This window comes from Cervus canadensis, chromosome 1 (genome assembly GCF_019320065.1).
Source record: "Cervus canadensis isolate Bull #8, Minnesota chromosome 1, ASM1932006v1, whole genome shotgun sequence".
Lineage (NCBI taxonomy): Eukaryota > Metazoa > Chordata > Mammalia > Artiodactyla > Cervidae > Cervus > Cervus canadensis.
The window spans coordinates 103,336,042-103,358,042 of record NC_057386.1 but is presented as its reverse complement, the minus strand read 5'-3'; the positions used below and the strand labels follow the sequence as shown (position 1 = coordinate 103,358,042).

At 40.0% G+C, this 22,001-nt stretch overlaps 2 protein-coding genes across 3 annotated transcripts in view; one reads left to right on the top strand and one right to left on the bottom strand.

Moving 5' to 3' along the window:
• The first annotated feature begins 400 nt into the window (after positions 1–400).
• PIWIL1 (piwi like RNA-mediated gene silencing 1) overlaps positions 401–22,001 on the top strand; it is a 36,648-nt gene continuing 15,047 nt past the window's right edge. The window contains exons 1-12 of one of the 2 annotated variants that reach the window (XM_043488928.1): positions 401–516; positions 1,727–1,826; positions 1,922–1,978; positions 3,359–3,446; positions 3,789–3,900; positions 10,420–10,545; positions 11,055–11,269; positions 11,658–11,779; positions 12,854–12,934; positions 14,013–14,210; positions 14,693–14,804; positions 21,804–21,930. In XM_043488928.1, coding sequence (XP_043344863.1) covers positions 3,369–3,446; positions 3,789–3,900; positions 10,420–10,545; positions 11,055–11,269; positions 11,658–11,779; positions 12,854–12,934; positions 14,013–14,210; positions 14,693–14,804; positions 21,804–21,930 — 1,171 coding nt within the window. In that variant the 5' untranslated portion in view covers positions 401–516; positions 1,727–1,826; positions 1,922–1,978; positions 3,359–3,368. Of the gene's footprint in view, positions 517–1,726; positions 1,827–1,918; positions 1,979–3,358; positions 3,447–3,788; positions 3,901–10,419; positions 10,546–11,054; positions 11,270–11,657; positions 11,780–12,853; positions 12,935–14,012; positions 14,211–14,692; positions 14,805–21,803; positions 21,931–22,001 lie in introns of those variants that run through there. The other variant, XM_043488934.1, reaches the window with a different exon arrangement.
• On the bottom strand, positions 18,293–19,252 carry LOC122454455 (lysophospholipid acyltransferase 2-like). The gene has a single exon (XM_043488946.1). It carries the CDS (start codon positions 19,235–19,237, stop codon positions 18,293–18,295), a length of 945 nt encoding a protein of 314 aa, XP_043344881.1. The 5' UTR covers positions 19,238–19,252.

Here is a 22,001-nt window from a genome sequence, read left to right as displayed (position 1 = left end):
TACAACTCAGGCAAGGTGTGGGCGGGGTCTGATGAGGCATGGGCGGGGCCTGGGCGGGGCTTGTCTGGCCCAGCCTCCCTCTGCACCCGGCCAAAACTGCCATTCCCCAGCAGCCAATCAGCACCTAGCACGGGCCACTGCCCGCCATGCCGTTAGTTCGGTGCCACGTGCAGAGCAGTTTACTCCTTGAAGTCAGTGTCCATCCGCCCTGAAAAAAGAGGACCCTTCTATTTCCACTGGCCCCCCAGGCCCTTCAATCGCCCAGAGTGGACAGCGAGGTAAGAGCGAACCCAGCGGCTCTGCGCGGTCGAGAGGCACAAGAATCCATTTGGGCCGGCATCGTGGCTCAAAGTCCCAAGTCCCGGCGCGGAGGAATCTGGTGTGAGAAAACCGTTGGCAGCGCCGCGTAACTGTTAGTGTGGTCCGGGCGTCCGCTAGCTTGGGGAGGTTGTGAGTGCGTAGCTGTGGACCAGCGCCGGCACGGTTGTTACCCTCGGGCTCCGGCCTGCGGGCCTGGTGAGGCTGCGGCCCTGCGGCGGGGCGTCCTCCACCGCGGTCGTTTAGCCTGTGCTGAGTGCTGTATCGCTCTGCAGTCAGTGGGCATGGGTGGGGGCGGGGAAGCGAGCGGGATCGGGAGAAGGACTGGGGACCGTGGCGGGCAGCCTTGGGGCGCGGGAGGATCTGCTGCATGTTTGGGGTGGACACTAGTGTCTTTGCCCCTGGGGTGGATGTCCACTTGACCTGGATGTCCTTTGTAGCTGGTGTGGTGCCTTTGAGCACCAGCTGGGTTTCTCACCTCCAGGTGATGGATGGGAGTGGCTTGTGGTCCAGCCTGGGGCATGTTGAAGTGGGGAGTATACAGCTGAGTCCAGCTCGTAGCAGTGCACCCGGGTATGGGGTCGACCCGCGGGGTCTGGCTTTGACGCTGTGGGTAGCGCACTCCAGGGCCCTCGGGCTCAGTGATCATCAGAACCACCTGCAGCCTGGTGAACAGGGCTTCTCTTTTGGGGCTGGGAGTGGGACCCCCATTCCAATTTGCATTTCAATCGGGTGCTAGGTATTGCCAGTCCAGGAGCACGCTCTGAGAACTACTGCAGTAATTTTTTTAAAAATTCCTTATTGGGGTGGCAGTTCGGCTTATTACTAGGTTTTTACAACATATGCACACGGACTGCGAGGTTGCCAAGCTTTGGGCTTAGGTACAAAGGACTAGACTGATTAGCAGCCTTGTCTAGAGGAGCTCTTGAAATGTGTGTGTGAGAGGGAGGAGGAACTGCTTACCCATGAGATGTGGTAGTTGCTGTAATATATATGCAAACAGCTTGGTACAGGAAGGTGGACGAGATGGCCTTTGGGCTGATCCTTAAAGGATAAGCTGAATTCTTCCATTTCAGAGAGGAGAGTAAGATGCTTTAGCTAAGGATGTGTGCGCCCTGGGACAGAGTGCATCAAGGAATTTATCATAGCTGGTGCGTGGAGGAAAGTAGTGTTTGCTGGAGTCTAAAGCAGAGATCTCCAGATTTGATTCAGCTGACCATCAGTAAGACACTTGGGCATATACGCCTGTGTGTTCTGTGCATGAGTTATGTATATATGCATACATGCTTCGCTGCTCAATCATGTCAGACTCTGAGACCCCATGAACTGTATGTAGCCCACCAGGTTCTTCTGCCCTAGGAATTATCCCGGCTAGAATACTGAAGTAGGTTGCCATTTCCTCCTCCAGGGGATTTTCCTGACTCAGGGATCAAACCCACGTCTCCTGGGGCTCCTGCATTGGCTGGCGAATTCTTCACCACTGAGCCACCTGGGGAGGCCCAAGTTATGTATGTATAGCAATTGTTATAATATACATATAGTAAATTCAGAATGCTTTATAATGGCATTAAAAATTAGTTCTAATATTCTGGTTTCTCAGCAGATTATATTGTGTAACCTGCTTTGGAAATTGCTGATTAGATCATTAAAGTTTTTACAGGTATGTGAGCTAATGTATTTTTAGTCCTTTAGTGTATGATAAAGAGGTCTTTAAAAGTGTAGTGTCGTTAAATTTGTCTTTCTAGGAAGATTGCTATGGAACAAAAATGTTTAGAAGCTGAGAAAACTCAGAAAAGGCTTATCCTGACTTAAAGCAGAATGATTTAATTGTAAATAATCTGCCCCTCTTTAGAACCTTAGGTAGTCTCTCTGAATTGAATGTCAAATCCAAGCTCATTACCCTTCAGCCACAATGGGCGTCTTTTAGTCCTGCAGATGAGCCAAGCTCTCAACACATAGTCACGAGCTGTTCACTCTTGTCTGAAGAGTGGTCCCACCTAACCTTCCAATTCCTAGTCCTCCTGCATCTCACTTTAAATGTTAGCTTTGTCGCTGACAGACCTCTTCAGTATGTAAATTAGTTCCTGCTTTCCTCTTTGTAAGAACATTCTTCTTTGTTCCTCGTTAAACTTAAATGTTTATAGTTATGATTTTTTCTGCTAATTCCACAAGGGCTCACATGTGTTGAATGCTCATGGTATGCCAGGCACTTTGTGCTCTATGTGTGTTCGCATTGAGTTGTTCTCAGTTGATCTGTGTGGTATAGGTTGTTATTGACTATTTTACAAATAAAGACGTGAATCACAGGTTATGTGATTTGCTCAAGGTCACTTATGTGAAGAAGAGCCAGTCTGGCTCTGATAATAACCTGATGATACTGCTTTCTGCCCTATAGTTGGGGGTGACTGGGTGGAGAACCTTTTATACATGATAATATATTTGATGCCTGACAGATCCTGGCTTACATTAGGTACTCATTTACAGGGTGCTGTTGAAAACAATGTGTGGAATTGTTGATCATGTGTGGTAGGAGCAGTAAAGGAGTAGTTTGGAGATGAATGACTGTTTCCTTAGAGACAGAGTGGATGCCACTCATCAAGAATGAAATTATGAGATATAAATGATGTGGTTTTGATTAAGCTGCATGCAACTGTGGGATGATCCAGGAAGATACAGTAGTGTATGTATAAGAATTATTTAAAGGGCCTGGCATAAAGTTTACCATAAGAGCCCTGTTTCATAGGTTACATATCTAGATGTGAAAGAACTATTCACCAATATCTTAAGTCTTTTTATAATTAATTCAGTTGAAAGATGACATACTACATGAAAATAAGTCTACTTCAGTGCTGCTGCCTAGCACAGGAGCCCTAAAGTTTGCTGAAGGTGGGGATATTGCCTTAAGAGGACAGGAAACTATGTGATTACCCAGGAGCTTATTTTAAAATCTTAATCAAATCAGTTTAAAGATAGCGTTGTAGAAACACTCAAATATAATTGCAAACATTGAGTATTGTCTTCATGATTATTTCTTCCTAAGAAAAAGGAAAATGACTGGGCGAGCCAGAGCGAGAGCAAGAGGAAGGGCTCGTGGTCAGGAGATGGTGCAGCATGTGGGCGCCTCTGCGGTGAGTGTGGCACTCTTGTCTCACTGCAGGGAGAGTCCTTGAGATACAAACTGGCTAAGCCTTCATCAGCTTAGGCAGTCAAATTAAATTTAAAAACTGTGTCCTGTGAAGGAGGTAGGAACTGAACAAGGAAAATCGTGTTCTATGTCATGTTCTAGGGTATTGGAACCTGGTTCTTAACTTCACTTGGTAACCCTTCTTGAAGAAATTTCTTCATAAGATATTTGATTACTAATTTAGATCAGTTTGGTTGAATGCCTTAGATTTGTTTGACTAGTTATTTCCTCTGATGTCTTTGACCTCTTGACACAAAAAGAATGCTTTATTTGCATATAACTGCAGAGTCAGCAGCCTGGTTACATTCAGTCTCGACCTCAGCAGCCGCCTGCAGAGGGGGAATTAGTTGGCCGTGGACGACTGAGAGGAACAGTAGGAGCAACAGCGAAGTCTCAAGGTGAAGGGAGAGGGAAAGGGCTTCTTGTGTGTGTGTCCGTGCGCTTAGCAGTAGATGTGGAGCAGTTACCAAAACTCTGTTTAAAGGAAAAGGAGTCCCAGCCTCTCCCTCAGGCTGTGCAGCCTGCCACTGATTGCAGTGTTTCAGGATTTCTTTTCTTGGAAACAAAAAGAGCAAACACTAGAGCCCCACACGAGCTTTCACAAAGCAGGTAAATTCTAAACTGATTATAAATGTGCTTATTATGCATTAATCAAGTTAGAACATTCTCTTGGCTTCTTTAGTGGTTTTATCAAAGCTGTACCAACTTTAGTGTTTGTAACTTTGACTTAGAAAATATATTTTCACATGTGTGGTATTGGTTCATCCTGTTTCTCAGATGCAGAAACTGAGGTCAAAGTTGTGACAGCCAGTAGAGTCAGAACGCCTGTTCTGACTCCAAAATTGTGCTTTTTCCCTGCATTGTTGCAAAAACTAATTTTTTGGATGCTTGGTATAAGATTCTAATACAGTTACTAAGTTTGGTTTTAGAATTGGAAAAAAAACAGACTCATATATATATACATAGAGAGTTAATGTAGTAACAATGGCTTTTAAAACCCTGGAATTGGCACGGGATATGGGCAATAAAAGTGTTGATGCAAATGGAAAACTTGAGAACAAAGCTGGTTCCTTGCTTTATGCCTTGCACCACAATATGACCAAATATTTAGTCATCACAGATGAAATCCATGAAATTTAGAAAACATGAATAAATCTAAGATGAACTTGAAGTACGAATTGAACTATGACAGATACTGTCAGTGTCAAGAGACAACTTGGAAACTTACTGAAATTAGAGAACAGCTCATCTTTCTGATACCCAGAGCAGTTTTAGGAATCTGTGATGGCAAAGTGGACAAAGGAAAGGGCAAATCATTGAAAAGTGCAAAGGGCAGTGAAAATGCTAAGCCTTACCATTAAGTTTAAATTAAACTGGAGCATTTTTTAATCTAGTTATCCTCCATTTTATTTTTTGCCAGTTTTGGCAATTTTAAAACTGGAACTGTGTTCCATGTAGGATTGTACTCACTTTTGGATGGCGTTTGTAATGTGTAGCAGCATTACACTTTTAGTAGCAGTTATGTTCATGGTAATTTATCCAGACACTGAATAAGTACATGATTGTGTAAGACTGTTAACTACATACAAGACCCCAAAACTGGAAAAACCTATTCGGTAAGGGTAAAACCTGCTGTACTTTAATAACAGTGGAGTACCATTTAGCCATTTTCAAGAATGTAAAAACTTGACTGAAATGAAAAATGAAAACAAGTTGTAAAACAGCTTTGTATTTTTAGTAAATATGTGGTCAGTTGCTAAGTCGTGTCTGATTCTTTCTGACCCCGTGGACTAAAGCCCACAGGCTCTTCTGTCGGCAGGATTTTTCAGGCAAGAATACTGGAGTGGGTTGCTGTTCCAGGGATTGAACCCGCTTTTCCTGCATTCCAGGCAGATTCTTTTATCACTGAGCCATTGGGGAAACCTCAGTGGGCTACATGATGTTTTAATTTTTAAGGTCCTTGATTACAATTCATTCATGGGAATTAATCTCCGACTCAATGGACATGGGTTTGGGTGGACTCCGGGAGTTGGTGGTGGACAGGGAGGACTGGTGTGCTGCGGTTCATGGGGTCGCAAAGAGTCGGACACGACTGAGCGACTGAACTGAACTGATCGAATCACTTTCCCTGAATGTCTCAATCTTTTTTTAAAAAATTACCCATTTAATCCAAAAAGTGAACAGAGATACAATCTGTTCTGTTAGAATAAATATATCACGTTATAAATGTTTCTGATAATAGAAACATAAGGTTGCATGAGTTTCAAATATATAAGCCGAGTAAGAATTCTGTATCCAGCATTATAGCAGGATATATATCCTCCAACTAAATACCTTTAATGTGCTATGTTTTTAAAATACCTTTTAAAATTGTCTGATCTGGCAAGATAGTTGGAAAATCTTCAGAGGCCAAAAATGACAAGAATAAATCCAGAGTGGGAATCAAGTGCTGAAACCAGTGACTCCATAAAAAACCTCCAGGTCACTTGCTTTTATTATATTTTCCCTAAACATTCTCTGTATTGATCTTCACTAATATATTTTTTTTAACAATGACTCATGAATTCCATGAAACTCAGTTCCCTACCTATATAAAGGTATATACTTTTAAAGATAAGGGCCATTGTGAGAATTCAGTGATACTCAGGGTAATGCAAAGCCCTGTTTTACTGTCTTTCCCTGCTCTTGTAAGTATTATATCTGAAAAATGCTTCTCACAGTAAGCATTCAAGTATCCACTGTGTTTTAGAAATTAAAATGACAGCCTTAACAGATTTATCACTAATGAGACATTAAGATCTTGAGTTTTCACTGATACGGTGACATGGGAGGACTCTTAAATAGACCAATAGCATGATTTGTGTTTTTAATAAATCATTCTGACAGCCTGCATGGAAGGGAAGCAAAGTTTCCAGTTGTATCCCTTTTTAAAAATATTTATTTATGTAATTAGAGGCTAATTACAATATTGTGGTGGTTTTTACCATACACTGACATGAATCAGCCCCCACGGGTGTGCATGTGTCCCCCTGTCCAAAACCCCTTCCCACCTCCTTCACATCCCATCCCTCTGGGTTGTCATGGTGCACCAACTTTGAGTGCCCTGATGCATGCCAACTTTGTATGCATCGAAGTTAGACTGGTCATCTGTTTCATATATGGTAATATACATGTTTCAATACTATTTTCTCAAATCATCCTACCCTCACCTTCTCCCACAGAGTCCAAAAGTCTGTTCTTTACATCTGTCTCTTTTGCTGTCTTGCATATAGGGTTGTTGTTACCATCTTTCTAAATTCCATATATATGTGTTAATATACTGTATTGGTGTTTTTCTTTCTGACTTACTTCACTGTGTAGTAGGCTCCAGTTTCATCCACCTCATTAGAACTTACTCAGATATATTCTTTTTTTATAGCTGAGTAATATTCCATTGTGTATATGTACCACAACTTTCTTATCCATTCGTCTACTGAGGACATCTAGGTTGCTTCCATGTCCTAGTTATTGTCAACAGTGCTGCAATGAACATTGAAGTACACATGTCTCTTTCAGTTCTGGTTTCCTCAGTGTGTATGCCCAGCAGTGGGATTGCTGGGTCATATGGCAGTTCTTTTTCCAGTTTTTTAAGGAATCTCCACAGTGTTCTCCATAGTGGCTGTACTAGTTTGCACTCCCACCAACAGTGTAAGAGGGTTCCCTTTTCTCCACCCTCTCCAGCATTTATTGTTTGTAAACTTTTTCATAGCAGCCATTCTGACTGGCGTGAGATGGTACCTCATTGTGGTTTTGATTTGCATTTCTCTGATAATGAGTGATGTTGAGCATCTTTTCATGTGTTTGTTAGCCATCTGTCTTGTTTGGAGAAATGTCTGTTTGGTTCTTTGGCCCATTTTATGATTGGGTCATTTATTTTTCCGGTATTTTGCTGCATAAACTGCTTGTATATTTTGGAGATTAATTCTTTGTCAGTTGTTTCATTTCCTATTATTTTCTTCCATTCTAAAGGCTGCCTTTTCACCTTGCTTATAGTTTCCTTCATTGTGAAAAAGCTTTTAATTTACTTAGTTCCCACTTGTTTATTTTTGCTTTTATTTCCATTACTCTGGGAGGTGGGTCATAGAGGATCCTGCTGTGGTTTATATCAGAGAGTGTTCTGCCTCTGTTCTCCTCTAGTTTTATAGTTTCTGGTCTTACATTTAGATCTTTAATCCATTTTGAGTTTATTTTTGTCTATGGTGTTAGAAAGTGTTCCAGTTTCATTCTTTTACAGGTGGTTGACCAGTTTTCCCAGCACCAGTTGTTAAAGAGATAGTCTTTTTTCCATTGTATATTTTTGCCTCCTTTGTCAAAGATAAGGTGTCCATAGGTGTGTGGATTCACCTCTGGACTTTGTTTTGTTCCACCGATCTATGTTTCTGTCTTTGTGCCAGTACCACACTGTCTTGGTGGCTGCAGCTTTGCAGTGTGGTCCGAAGTCAGGCAGGTTGATTCCTCCAGTTCCATTCTTCTTTCTCCAGTTGTATCCCTTTTAAAACATCTTTTAGATTGACAGTTAATCAAAGTTTGACTAAAGTATTAATAGTAGCAGTACTAAATGTGGAGAGGGGAGCAGACTTCATTATTGTTTATTTTCAGAAACTTGCAGTTAGGTTTTCATTTCCATAACTAACATTTTTTTCAAGAGAAACTCAAATTTTTCAGAGAAGAATTCAAATTAAGCATTTATGACCAGTTGTTGCTATCAGATTAGATTCAGTATACCTGATCTTTGTTAGTGTGGATGCCTTAAGCAGAAAGTCTTTAGTATAAAAAGTTCAGCAGGGGTTTACTCAGTGGCTGAGTCATGTCTGACTTCTGCAACCCTAGGAAGTGTAGCCTGCCAGCTTCCTCTGTCCGTATAATTTCCCAGGCAAGAATACTGGAGTGGGTTGCCATTTCCTTCTCCAGGGGATCTTGCTGATGCATCTCCTGCATTGGCAGGTGGATTCTTTACCACTGAACCACCAGGGAAGCTGCCAGATACTGAAAAATTTTTAAATGTAGAGACACAGACAGACACTAAGGAGGGTAGAGAGGGTGGGGCTGGGGGTGGGATAAGCTGAGATTGAGGTTGGCATGTATGTCCTACTGTGTATAGAACAGATAATGAGAAATGAGAACCTGCCATAGAGCACTGGGAACTCCGTGCTCCGTGGGGACAAGGAGGGGGTGTGTGTGCACATAGAGCGGATTCACTTTTCTGTACGGCAGAAACTAGCTCAGCGTTGTAAAGCAATTAAATTCCAATTAAAAAAAAACTAAGGTAAAAAAGGCTTAAAAGTAGAGCCCCTGAAAATCTTGAGGCACAAGAACCAGCATATGTAGCAGTACTTCTAAAGTGCTTTATAAATGAAGTTCTTACTTAAAACTTACCACATTCCAGTAAAAATTTGTTATCATCAATTTTTCAGGTGTAGAAATTGAAGCTCATATTAAAATAACTTGTTTACAAGATATATCAGGAGCTGATATATTTTGTGTAAGCTACATTACTTCTCTTTGAGAAGCTGGCAATTCTAAGCTAATTTTAGCTTTTGTTATTAGAAGAGAACTGGTCTCTCTTATCTTTTTGTTCTCCCAAGTCCATGACTTCTGTCACTGAGACTTATGTTTTGCTCAGAATGTCTGCTTGGGCTCCCTCTTGCCATCACATCCAGATTTCAGGCAAGACTGGCAGCTAGGGGCGTGGAGAATATAAAAGCCAACTATTAATACCCTTAAGGTGCTTTACCAGAAGTTTCATCCAATAATTTCTGCCAAAGTCTCTTAGGCCATCCTTACATGCAAGGAAGGTAGAAATTTTAGTCTATTAGGTATGTGTGTGCACTCAGTCACTCAATTGTGTCCAACTCTTTGTGACCACATGTACTGTAGCCTACCAGGCTCCTCAGTTCAACGAATTTCCCAGGCAAGAATACTGGAGAGGTTGCCATTTCCTACTTCAGGGAACCTTTGCAGCTTAGGGATCAAACCCTTGCCTCCTGCATTGGCAGGCAGATTCTTTACCACTGTGCCACCTGGGAATCCCCTATTCGGTGTGTTACTTCCTAAATAAACTTTTAAAATAAGAAAGAAATATTGTTTATTGTGTAGTCAGTAGTCTCTGCTACACAAGGTAACATGCATGTTAACTGAAAGCTAGAATTTAACACTTGTCTATGTAGCTTGTATTCGTTCTTTGGTCCACATCATACTAGTTATATGAAGTGTACTTCATTATATATTTTATATAAATTAAAAGACTTAATAATTTGGATATTTTAACCACAGTTTTTGCAAGTAACCATGCACTGATAGTTAACCTACCCCAGTAGATGTGTATCATGGTCACAGGATATGCACAGGCTCATCCCATCCACTCTGCTGGTTTTTAAGGGAATTGGTGAGGAAATCGCATTTTAAACTTCAACATTTTCTAATTCAGGTAGCACATTTAAATTTTATAAACTGCCAATTCTTACAGCTATAATTACATCATAAAAGTTGTGAAAAATACTGATACTAAGGCCCTTAGGTGGTATTACACCTACAGACAGAAAAATAATTACCCATTCAGAATGCAAATTTATTTTCCTAAGTTCTTGGATCAGTCCAGTCATCTTGATCTTGTAAAGGTATATATGTCCTGTGAGGGAGCTGAGTTTGCCTTGGGTGGTGATAAGAATGGCTTCATGGAAGAGGTTCTAGCTGAGAAGTTACTCTTTTCTTTGGTTGGCAGATACCTAAAACATCCTGACAGGATTGTACACACTATCTTTAGCACCACAGTGGCCTTTGGATTCCATGCCTTAGTGTACTTTGGGAATTGCATTTGTCATGTTGCCTATTACTTAGATGTATTTTTTTCTTTGTTATTTTTTTTTTTTTAAAAAAAGAACTCCAGATATCTGCTGGATTCCAGGAGTTATCATTAGCAGAGAGAGGAGGTCGTCGTAGAGACTTTCATGATCTTGGTGTGAATACAAGACAGAACCTAGATCATGTGAAAGAATCAAAAACAGGTAGGTTAATCATTAAGAATGAGTTTCATGAGATTACTTTTCAAGTACACAGGACAGTAAATTGAAGCACTTTCACTTAAGTATTTATTTGTATGATGAATTGCTCTGCTGAAAGAGCATGTTTGTTCAAAGACTTTGCATGAGTACTTTTTCCATTTTCCTCTCCTTTTTGGTTTTGAAATAGGTCATAGATGTTTTCAGCTGCACTGCAATGTTTTGATACATATCACATAGATCACTTTTCTCTTTTAAAACTTTTTGCTATAAAGATTTCATTGGTTCAGTTGTCAATTACTTTAGTCTAGGGATAATTCTTTTCTGAATGGGTGCTTCTAGTAATTTATGTAATTAGAATAGTAATCCCCAAAGTCAGATGTCTGAGAACTTGTGTTGTCTGCTGCTCTTAGCCCTTTGCTTACAGAACTGCATCTTCCTTGGCATGACAGTGAAGATTTCAAGGAAGCATAAACTTGATATATCATTAATTGAATGTGACTTAACTTTTACAGGTTCTTCAGGTATTATCGTAAGGCTAAGCACCAACCATTTCCGATTGACATCCCGTCCCCAATGGGCCTTATATCAGTATCACATTGACTATAATCCGTTGATGGAAGCCCGAAGACTCCGCTCAGCTCTTCTTTTTCAACATGAGGATTTAATTGGAAGGTGTCATGCTTTTGATGGAACGATATTATTTTTACCTAAAAGACTACAGCACAAGGTTATTTCAGTTGTTGGAATGGGGAGAGGGAAATGGGGATTTCCACCTCAAAGCCAAACTGCAACATTCTAGGGCAGCTTTAGAGAAACCCCAGTGGCTCCTGTCTGTTAGGATTTATAATGCCCCCAAAGGGTGTTTTGGCATAATTGTATCATTCTCAGATCTACCTGAGTGACTTAATCATTATAATCAAGTAGTAATAAGGCACTTAAAGTCATTTTCTCATACCCATTCTGTCACTTCTCATAGCCATTCTTTTCTTTTTTTTTAACTTTTCTAAATTTTCATGAGCTTGATCTTGATGGCTTAGATTGTTGCCTTATTCAACAGGCTTATGTGATTGGGCTTATTTTAACAAAAGTTTGGTTTTCCACCACTCTGGCTTCAGGTTACTGAAGTTTTTAGTCAGACTCGAAATGGAGAGCATGTGAGGATAACAATCACCCTGACAAATGAACTCCCACCTACGTCACCAACTTGTTTGCAGTTCTATAATATTATTTTCAGGAGGTATGTTAGTGTTTTTAACATTTTAATAAGAAATTTTAAACATAGAAGTTGAAAGGCATGTACAGTAAGTACTTGTATACTCAGTACCTAGATTTGACAATGATTGGTTAAGATCATTGGGTTACTCTTGAGTTTTAATCATTTTTAGGTGTGATATACTGATATAAATCTCATTTATTTGCTTTAAGCAAGTGTCACGTCTTTCACTTCCTTATTTGTGTTGAGATTAGATCTTTTAAATCCTATTTGAGCTTATATTAAGAACACACAGCCTCTCAGAGGTCTGTCACTAACCTTACATTCCTTCTCTCCCACAGTGGGTACCAATTCAGAAAACAGGGCAGGATTTAGGTCTATTCAGATTTACTTCTTCCATCATAGGACATATACTGCACGCTCTAGAATTTGCTTTCAGTGTGGATACTCTTTTTTTCCAAATCCAAAATTAGGACACATGTTTCATGAAGACTGACCTCTATCCCCCTGCTGAGTGGGAAGCAACCTGGATGAGACTGAAATTGGTATGAGAATAGTGAGACATAATACTGGGGTTTGTAATTTACCCTTTTAAGGTGGTCATAAGATATCTGCTACTGATTCATCTTGGTAGATATTTACTTGAGTTAAGGTAATAGGAGATTGACTTTTTTGTAAATGATGGGTTGGCAAACTTTTTTTTTTTTTTGCAAAGGGCCAGATAGTAAACATTTTAGGTTTTGCAGGCCATATTTGTATCTCAACCATTCTACTTTGCTGTTGAAGCAGAAAAGCAGTCATTGAGCATATATGATCGTGGCTGTGTTCCAGTGATGGACACTTTACTGATGGACACTGAAACTGGAATTTCGTATAATTCATGCATCTTTATGCATTATTACAGTTTTGATTTTTTTCTAGACCTTTAAAAGCTGTTTAAAAAAAATAGCTCTTAGGCCATACAAAAACCAGCAGGTAGGCTGGATTTGGCCCACCTACAAGCCATAGTTTGCCAACCTCTGTTGTAAGCAATGTGCCATTCTAATTGTAGTATGGGATACTTATCAGTAGTCATTATTCTGACTTTTCAAATTCTAGGCTTTTGAAGATCATGAATTTGCAACAAATTGGACGGAATTACTATAACCCAAGTGACCCAATTGATATTCCAAATCATAGGTTTGTATAAATTGGGAAGTTTCTATTTCATAGGTTTAATCACAGGCTTTGAAAGTGATGCTCTATTTTGAAATGATCAGATTTACTATGGCTGTTAGCGGTACCCATCACATTAAATGAACATTTAACTTGGTTTGAACAATAAAGGAGACATCCCAGAATACCTGGAGCTTTAAAGATCATATGATATTTACTTGTCACAGGGAAAAAGCATAGAGTTTTCCAACACAAAGTTTATATTTGCTCTTCAGTTGCTCAGTCATGTCTGACTCTTTGCAGCCCCATAGACTGCAGCATGCCAGGCTTCCTTGTCCATCACCAGCTCCTGGAGCTTACTCAAACTCATGTCCATTGAGTTGGTGATGCCATCCAACCATCTCATCTTCTGTCGTCCCCTTCTCCTGCCTTCAGTCTTTCCCAGCATCATGGTCTTTTCCAGTGAATCAGCTCTTCACATCAGGTGGCCAAAGTATTGGAGCTTCAGTTTCAGCTGAATATTCATTGTAAGGACTGATTTCGTTTAGGATTGACTGGTTTGATCTCCTTGCTGTCCAAGGGACTCTCAAGAGTCTTCTCCAACACCATAGTTCAAAAGCATCAGTTTTTCAGCGCTCAGCTTTCTTTATGGTCCATCTCTCACATCTCTACATGCTTACACATCCATACATACACATATTTGCTCTTAGGCAACAAAAGCTCATCACCTAATGATGATTGCTTCAAAAGTCACTGCAGTGTATCAGGATATACACTCAGATGGTTTAGGTTCATTTATAATAATTGTAGATATTTTCAATTAGATTTTTCAAGTTTTTAGATCAATATAAAAATTTAGTAAAGTTAGTGTATTAATTTAAAATGGAAATTATAATGTTATTATGAAATAACATTCATTATGGAGAGCTTAAAAAAGCTCAGTATTTATCTGGAAAAGATAAACTATAAAGGATAAAAATAAGTAAATTTGCTGAAAGACTTGTCCTCTTGGCCTAGCTAGCATAGGTGAAAGCAGCTGGTTATGCCCAGCACACTGGGACGGTCCTAAGCGTTGCTCTGTGGCCTTCACTCTCTTTGACAGGTTGGTGATTTGGCCTGGCTTCACCACTTCCATTCTTCAGTATGAAAACAACATCATGCTCTGCACTGATGTCAGTCACAAAGTCCTCCGAAGTGAAACCGTTTTAGATTTCATGTTCAACTTGTTTCATCAAATCGAAGAGCACAAATTTCAAGAACAAGTGTCTAAGGAACTGATTGGTTTAATTGTTCTCACCAAGTAAGATTTTCTAAGAATGCAAAATAATTTTACAAGTCTTAAGATGTTTTGGCTTTCTAGTCCTAAAATGTTAGTTGGAAAGTAGGGTTTAAGATTGAGAGGTGAGGGTAGCACAGAAATGGGAGGGAAACTTACAACCACTCTTAAGACTTAAAAGTTTTGGGGGAATATACTCATATGAAAAGGAGAAATACCAATTATTTCTATCCTTTTTGGTTATAATTTTATTTTCTAATATTAGTTACATCCCCATCCTTCTAGCATCAGTTCAGTTCAGTTTCTCAGTCGTGTCCAACTCTGTAACCCCATGGACAGCAGCACACCAGGCTTCACAGAAATTTTTTTCCCTGTTTCTATACTATCGCACATTACCAAATGATTGAAATTTTATTTTTTAGAAAGTGTATGTTGTCTAGTTTTTTCTTTTTAATAACATTTCTACGTGTTTTAATCAAATATTGACAAATCTCAACTGGTCATAGGTATAATAACAAAACATACAGAGTAGATGATATTGACTGGGACCAGAATCCAAAGAGTACGTTTAAGAAAGCAGATGGCTCTGAAGTCAGCTTCTTAGAGTACTACAGGAAGGTAAGACATTAATATTGATTTTTATCTTTTTAATGTGAATTGCTTAGACCTTAGGAGAAATCTGAAATACCGTCAGTAAAATTTTCTAATACCTAATGAATTTTCTAATACATATGGAACAAGTGGCTCTTAAAGCTGTATAGAAATATGTTTATCAAGCCAGTCACAGCATAGTTAGCTCATTAGCAAATGAGATGTGCTCTTTCCTGTTTCTTTTTCTGAAGTGGATTCGGGATTACCTTTGATCTTAATCATGTAGAGGACAAATAAGATAATAGATGATAAAAAATACAGCTTACCATACTGTCTCATTCTGTAACTAGCACTTTTTCAAAAACTTCATCTGGCAATGGTAGCTCAAGATCTTTGAACCCTTATCATCAGTTGTGGTAAATCTGCAAATGGGTTAACTCTTAACCTTTGTCTAACATGTTGACAGAATTCAGACAGACTTGTTTCGTGGAGGTTAGATAGTAAGTTCAGTGGTTGATCTTCCAGCACCAGTTTGTAAAAGATGATTCTAGCTTTTGGCACAGTGATCACTAAATTGAAAAAGACACCAGAGACAAATAATATTAAGTTTGTACAAAAGTAATTGTGGCTTTGGACCATGAATTTCAAGTCATCATCAGTTCAGTTCAGTTCAGTTGCTCAGTTGTGTCCAACTCTCTGTGACCCCGTTGACTGCCACACGCCAGGCTTTCCAGTCCATCACCAACTCCTGGAGCTTGCTGAAACTCGTGTCCGTCAAGTCAGTGATGCCATTCAACCATCTCATCCTCTGTCGTCCCCTTCTCCTCCTGCCTTCAATCTTTCCCAGCAACAGGGTCTTTTCTAGTGAGTCAGTTCTTTGCATCAGGTGGCCAGAGTACTGGAACTTCAACGTTAGTCCTTCCAATGAATGTTCAGGACTGATCTCCGTTAGGATGGACTGGTTGGATCTCCTTGCAGTCCAAGGGACTCTCACGAGTCTTCTCCAACACCACAGTTCAAAAGCATTAATTCTTTGGCACTCAACTTTGTTTATGGTCCATATCTCACATCCATACATGACTATTGGAAAAACCATAGCTTTGACTGAACATACCTTTGTCAGTAAAGTAATGTCTCTGCTTTTTAATATGCTGTCTAAATTTGTTATAGCTTTTCTTCCAAGGAGCAAGTGCCTTTTAATTTCATGGCTGCAGTCACCCATCTGCAGTGATTTTGGAGCCCAAGAAAATAAAGTCTGTCAGTGTTTCCATTGTTTCCCCATCTCTTTGCAATGAAGTGATGGAACTGGATGCCATGATCTTTGTTTTTTGAATGTTGAGTTTTAAGCCAACTTTTTCACTCTCCTCTTTTCATTTTCATCAAGAGGCTCTTTAGTTTCCTCTTTGCTTTCTGACATAAGGGTGGTGTCACCTGCATATCTGAGCTTATTGGTACTTCTCGTGACAATCTTGATTCCAGCTTATGCTTCATCTAGCCCAGCATTTCACATGATGTACTCTGCATATAAGTTAAATAAGCATGGTGACAAGATACAGCCTTGACATACTCCTTTCCCAATTTGGAACCAGTCTGTTGTTCTATGTCCAGTTCTAACCGTTGTTTCTTGACCTGCATATGGATTTCTCAGGAGGCAGGTCAGGTGGTCTGGTATTCCCCTCTCTTGAAGAATTTTCCAGTTTGTTTGTGAGCCACACAAAGGCTTTAGTGTCAGTGAAGCGGAAGTAGATGTTTTTCTGGAATTCTCTTGCTTTTTCTATGATCCAGTGGATGGTGTCTGTTTGATCTCTGGTTCCTCTACCTTTTCTAAATCCAGCTTGTACATCTGAAAGTTCTTGGTTCACGTACTATTGAAACCTAACTTGTAGAATTTGAGCCTTTGCTAACGTGGAAGATGAGTGCAATTTTGCGGTAGTTTGAACATTCTTTGGCGTAGCCTTTCTTTGGGATTGAAATGAAAACCGACCTCCAGTCCCTGTGGCCAGTGCTGAGTTTTCCAAATTTGCTGGCATTTTGAGTGTAGCACTTTAACAGTATCATCTTTTAGGATTTGAAATAGCTCAGCTGGAATTACATCACCTCCACTAGCTTTGTTCGTAGTGATGGGTCCTCAGGCCCATTTGACTCTGGACTCCAGGATATCTTGATCTCAGTGAGTGATCACACCATCGTGGTTATCTGGGTCATTAAGATCTTTTTTGTATAGTTCTTCTGTGTATTCTTGCCACCTCTTTTTAATATCTTCTGCTTCTGTTAGGTCCATACCGTTTCTGTCCTTTATTTTGCCCATCTTTGCATGAAATGTTCCCTTGGTATCTCTGATTTTCTTGAAGAGATCTCTAGTCTTTAATAACTAGGCTCCAACACACCTTTATTAACCAAAATAGGGAGCATTCCAATCAGCACATTTTTGCCAATGAGAAATAAGTTTGTTTATTACTATAGTGTAAAAATCTGTGCTTCGGAAGATGAACTCTTGGAAAGCATTTTCTGCCTTCTGCTGGTTGTGGAAGCATTTTGCCTATAGAAAGTTGTCAAGATGCTTGAAAAAGTGGTAGTCAGTTGGCACGAGGTCAGGTGAATATAGCGGATGAACCAAAACCTTGTAGCCCAGTTGTTTGACCTTTTGAAGCGTTGATTATATGATGTGAGGTTAGGCATTGTCGTGGAGAAGCGGGCCCGTTCTGTTGACTAACACTGGCTGCAGACTTGCAGTTTTCGGTGCATCTCAGCAATTTGCTGAGCGTACCTTTCATATGTAATGTTTCCACTGGGATTCAGAAAACTGTAGTGGATCAAAAGAGCATCAGACGACCAGAAAAAGGTGTTTTTTGGCGCAAGTTTGTCTTTGGGAAGTGCTCTGGAGCTGCTTCTCGGTCTAAGCACTGAGCTGGTTGTCGCCAGTTGTATAAAATCCACTTTCGATCTTGTTGCATAGAATGATAGAAGACAATTCAAAACTACTCTTTGGTTTGCAGCCGGCTTGGGAGGCACCCGTTGATGGAGCTTTTCCGCCTTTCCAGTTTGCTTCCAATGTAGAATGACCATAGAATGGTCGACGTTGAGTTCTTCAGCAGCGTCTGGCGTGACTGTAAGAGGATCAGGTTCAGTGATGCTCTCAGTTGGTCATTGTCAATTTCCGATGCCCGGCCACTGCTCTCATCTTCAAGTCTCTTGGGTCTTTTGTACAACTTCTGCAGTGTACATTTGTCAACAGTTCCTGGGCCAAATGTATTGTTAATGTTGTAACTTGTCTCTGCTGCTTTATGATCCATTTTGAACTAAAAAAAATTTTGCTTGAATTTGCTTTTTTGTGTAACATTTCTATAGTCTAAACTAAATATAAGCAGCAAGTAATAAGTCATTAGCAAAAAAACATAAAGCAAGAAATGTACATTGGAATGATGTATAACTACATTTATTTAAGAATGTATTCCAATATCAAATGGCAAAGTTCAACAGTGTAAAACTGCAACTACTTTTTTTTTTTTACCTCATCATTGCTTTAATGATGAATGTCTAGAAGCTATTTCTTGATTCTGATTGCAAACATTGTTTGTTGTGAAAAAACTATTCTGTCCCAAAGAATTTTCTCTTTCATCAAACTTTTTGGATCGTGACAGCTGAACGTTTTCATGTGTACTCTTTCCTTTTTGTTTTTTTTTTTTTTTCGCTGGCAACAACAATAATACTAAGATACCAGCAAAGTGAAGGCTGTAATACCAGGAGCTGTAAAACATGAGTGAAGGTTTTACAGAAAGAAGGACAAATGGCACAACTGTGTAACTTATTGCTATCTGAGTTGCTATCCATGTTATAACATCATACAAAAATTTCAGCTGGGGAGGTTCGATGAAATAATGTCTAAAGTTATTTCTCACAGCTCGGGCCACCAGCGTCATCAGCACTCCGGTGAGAAAGGTCAGGTAATAGCCCGGGTACACCCCATGCCAGATGGCAGAGAGGAAGAAGGTCTGGGTGGTGGGACTCAAGGAGGCACGCTCGTAACACACCCTTTTGAGCCAAAGAGCTGTCTGAATATTCCAATTATCGAGAAACATCTTGAAACTTGTTGACATCTCTATTTGCTTGATCCTCAGATTGGAAATTAGGTCCCAATGGGCGGCTCCATTTTTGTCGTAACCTCTGAATCCAAAGCCCGCTGCATTGTTGATGGCGTCGGCTAACGTCCATGCAAAATAGTACTTGGGTCTGGCAGCCAAAAGAGAGACGTAGAGATAGATCACCTTTGTCGGCCATGAAGCTGTGGCCTGAAAATGTTCATCAATGTTGTACTCCACGGGTAACATCTTAGAGATGGTCAAGTGGAACAGTAAGGAAAGTCCACAGACTAAGAGTTTCTGAATAACTGCGACATTTGGTGATGGCTCTGTCCTTTCGTAATTACCCAGAAGATCACTAGTTTGGCTTATGAAATTCATGATGGGATGTTTCGGAAGGATGAAGAGCTGACTCCGTCACAGAGGGGGTTAGCGGTCAGGCGCATGCCCAGTCTTTTGGAGTATTTAAGTTACAACTGTAACTTCATGGGTATCCTGGCAGGCCCACTCTGCTCTTACAAAGACTACATCACTTTCATCGAAGGCAGATCATACCATATGACGCAGTCAGGTGAAAATGGGAAAGAAGAGATACAGTGCAACTACTTTTGCACCAACCTAATAGTAAGAAAGAACAGCTGCTGACTAGAAGAAAATAAAATGTTTCTATAGGAAGGTATCAAACATTGTTGTAGTGGTCAGAGATGAGCAGATCTGCCTCCTAAATCCTTAGAAGTCACTTCCCATTTGATGTGCTGTCAGAAGTGCAGGAAAACACATCAATTAAAATTTAAAGCTTGTCTTTGAAGTGCTAAAATTTATATAACTTTTTTTCTACTTTCTGTAGATTATTTCTTTTTTCTAAAAAGTAGAATAAATGAACTATTATGTATATATATATATGTATATTTTATGTCAAAAGTATTCATCTGACTGGTGATCTTTGAAATGTCTTTTCGCTGAAAACTCTGTTGCTGCCTGATCTTCAGCTGCTCTCCTGTGAATGAGAAGATCAGCTGCCACTCTGGAGGGAAATGATGCCCTAAGAAGTTGCGTTAAGAACTGGTCTTACTCTGGCAAAATGAAAACAGGCCAAGGGTCATCTCAGCTTGATTTCCCTGCTGCTCTTTTTAACCTCTGAAAATTCCTTGTGGACTCGAACCATGTTTGACCTAGATTTCTTCCGAGTGTCAGAGGTTACTGTGACAAACGAGTGCTGGCATTTTTCTGTAGCTCATTTGAATAATCACGATCAGGGATGGGAAGAGTTGGTATATATCAGCAGCAAATACAGAGAGGACACAGTTGAAAGTTGATTTAAACCTGAAGCAAGATCAAGGAAAATTCCCCCCTTCTCTGACTAGTACCGAATCTTACATGCCGGCTTGTTCTTCCACAAGTGACCTTTTAATGCTGACATACTTCAGGGTTCTGCATTGGGTCCCCAGTTGCTATCTATTTACTCTTCAGGTGATCTCCAGTCTGTGCAAAGACTTCAGATAATAAGTTAACAGTTGGGTGGACTTGAAATATGTGAAAGAAATAAGGCATTCTTAAAACGTCTTAGTGGAAATTCAGTTTTAGTAATAAGTGATGGCTTAAATATTATATGTTGAAGAGATTATCTAGGAAATAGGGTGGGAGAAAAGGGCCTTTGGAAGGGAAGATCATGGTCAGTAACTTCAAAAATCTAATATTAAACAGAAATGAATGTGCTGGTTCTTCAGATGTAGGGGAAAGTGTTAAAAGAACTGACAGGCTTTCTCTTATGCACTAAGAATATAGAAGAGGGAAATCCCACAGCTCTGTAATTAAGAATTATGCATTTTAAGGCCCTTTGGTGAAATAGAGAAATAGGAATACTTCTGAAATCACTACCACCTTTCTACTTGTATGTATACCCAAGTGAATGATATGTAAGCAGGGTGACTGTTAATAGACCCCTAATAAAAATAGTATGATAAAATAAGTAGTACAGATAAGTGGAGCAGAGCATGTTCCACTTAGAATTTTTTTTTTCCTGGATGATTGGTAAAGAGTTGAGTGTAGGACAGAGTCAGTGGAAGCTAAAATTCATGGTCTCTTACTTCATGATAGTAGGTGGCCAGTACCTTGATTGTCTTCTGGAGAGAGCAATACTCCTGAAATGACTCTGATGGTACTACTGTCTTGTATGCTTAATGCAGATGTGATTTTGAGAATAAAGTTAGAGCTAAATTATCCAGGACAGTGATGCTAGGAGAGGATACAGGAAATGATAGAGAGGTCTTCAGGAGACAGGGACAGAAGTGCTCTCTAGTGAAGGGAACGCAAGAGGTCTGCTGTGGTCTAGAATTGTAGGGCTGACCTGGAGGCCAGAGACCTGCCTCACATCTCTTAGATCCTAGACATCAACATGTTTGGTCTCTTTACATATTGTAAATCTAATCTTAGCGATTACATGTGGGCAGTCTGAAGATGGGGAACCTTAATACTGCTCAGTTGAAATTCAACTGCAAAGTAAACTTTCAACTTGCCCTAATTAACATTGTTCCATAGAGTGCACACATTTTCCCTCCCCCCTTTATTCGTAAAGTGAGACTTCTTTCATGAGCTCATCCTTACTATGAGTAGCTTTAGAGGAATTATGCTGTAGTGAAGACCTGGAGTTATACAGACTACTGTTTCTGAACCAAGAAGTCAAAAAATGAAGTAAATAGAAATGTGACAAAAAGTCGAAACTTAGAGCCTTACCATCTTGACCATTTAAGTTTTTAGGAGAAAAATGAGTCTATAAATCACAACCTATTTTAGTAGGACCAGAAAGACAGTATGTTTTACTTGAAAACAGATACCAGCCTTGCTATTAGCATATATGCTTAGTTTTAAAAAGTGAAACTTTTTTGTCCATTAACATGTTACTAAAGGCATTTACTGTGAACAGCGATACCTTTCTTCCCTTAAATAGCAATATAACCAAGAAATCACTGACCTGAAGCAGCCGGTTTTGGTCAGTCAGCCTAAGAGGAGGAGAGGCCCTGGCGGCACGCTGCCAGGTCCAGCCATGCTTATCCCAGAGCTCTGCTACCTCACAGGTATGCCGACCTGTCTGCAGCGGGGGAGGCCACCGCGCAGTTCCCCTTCAGTTCTAGAAGCCTTAAACATT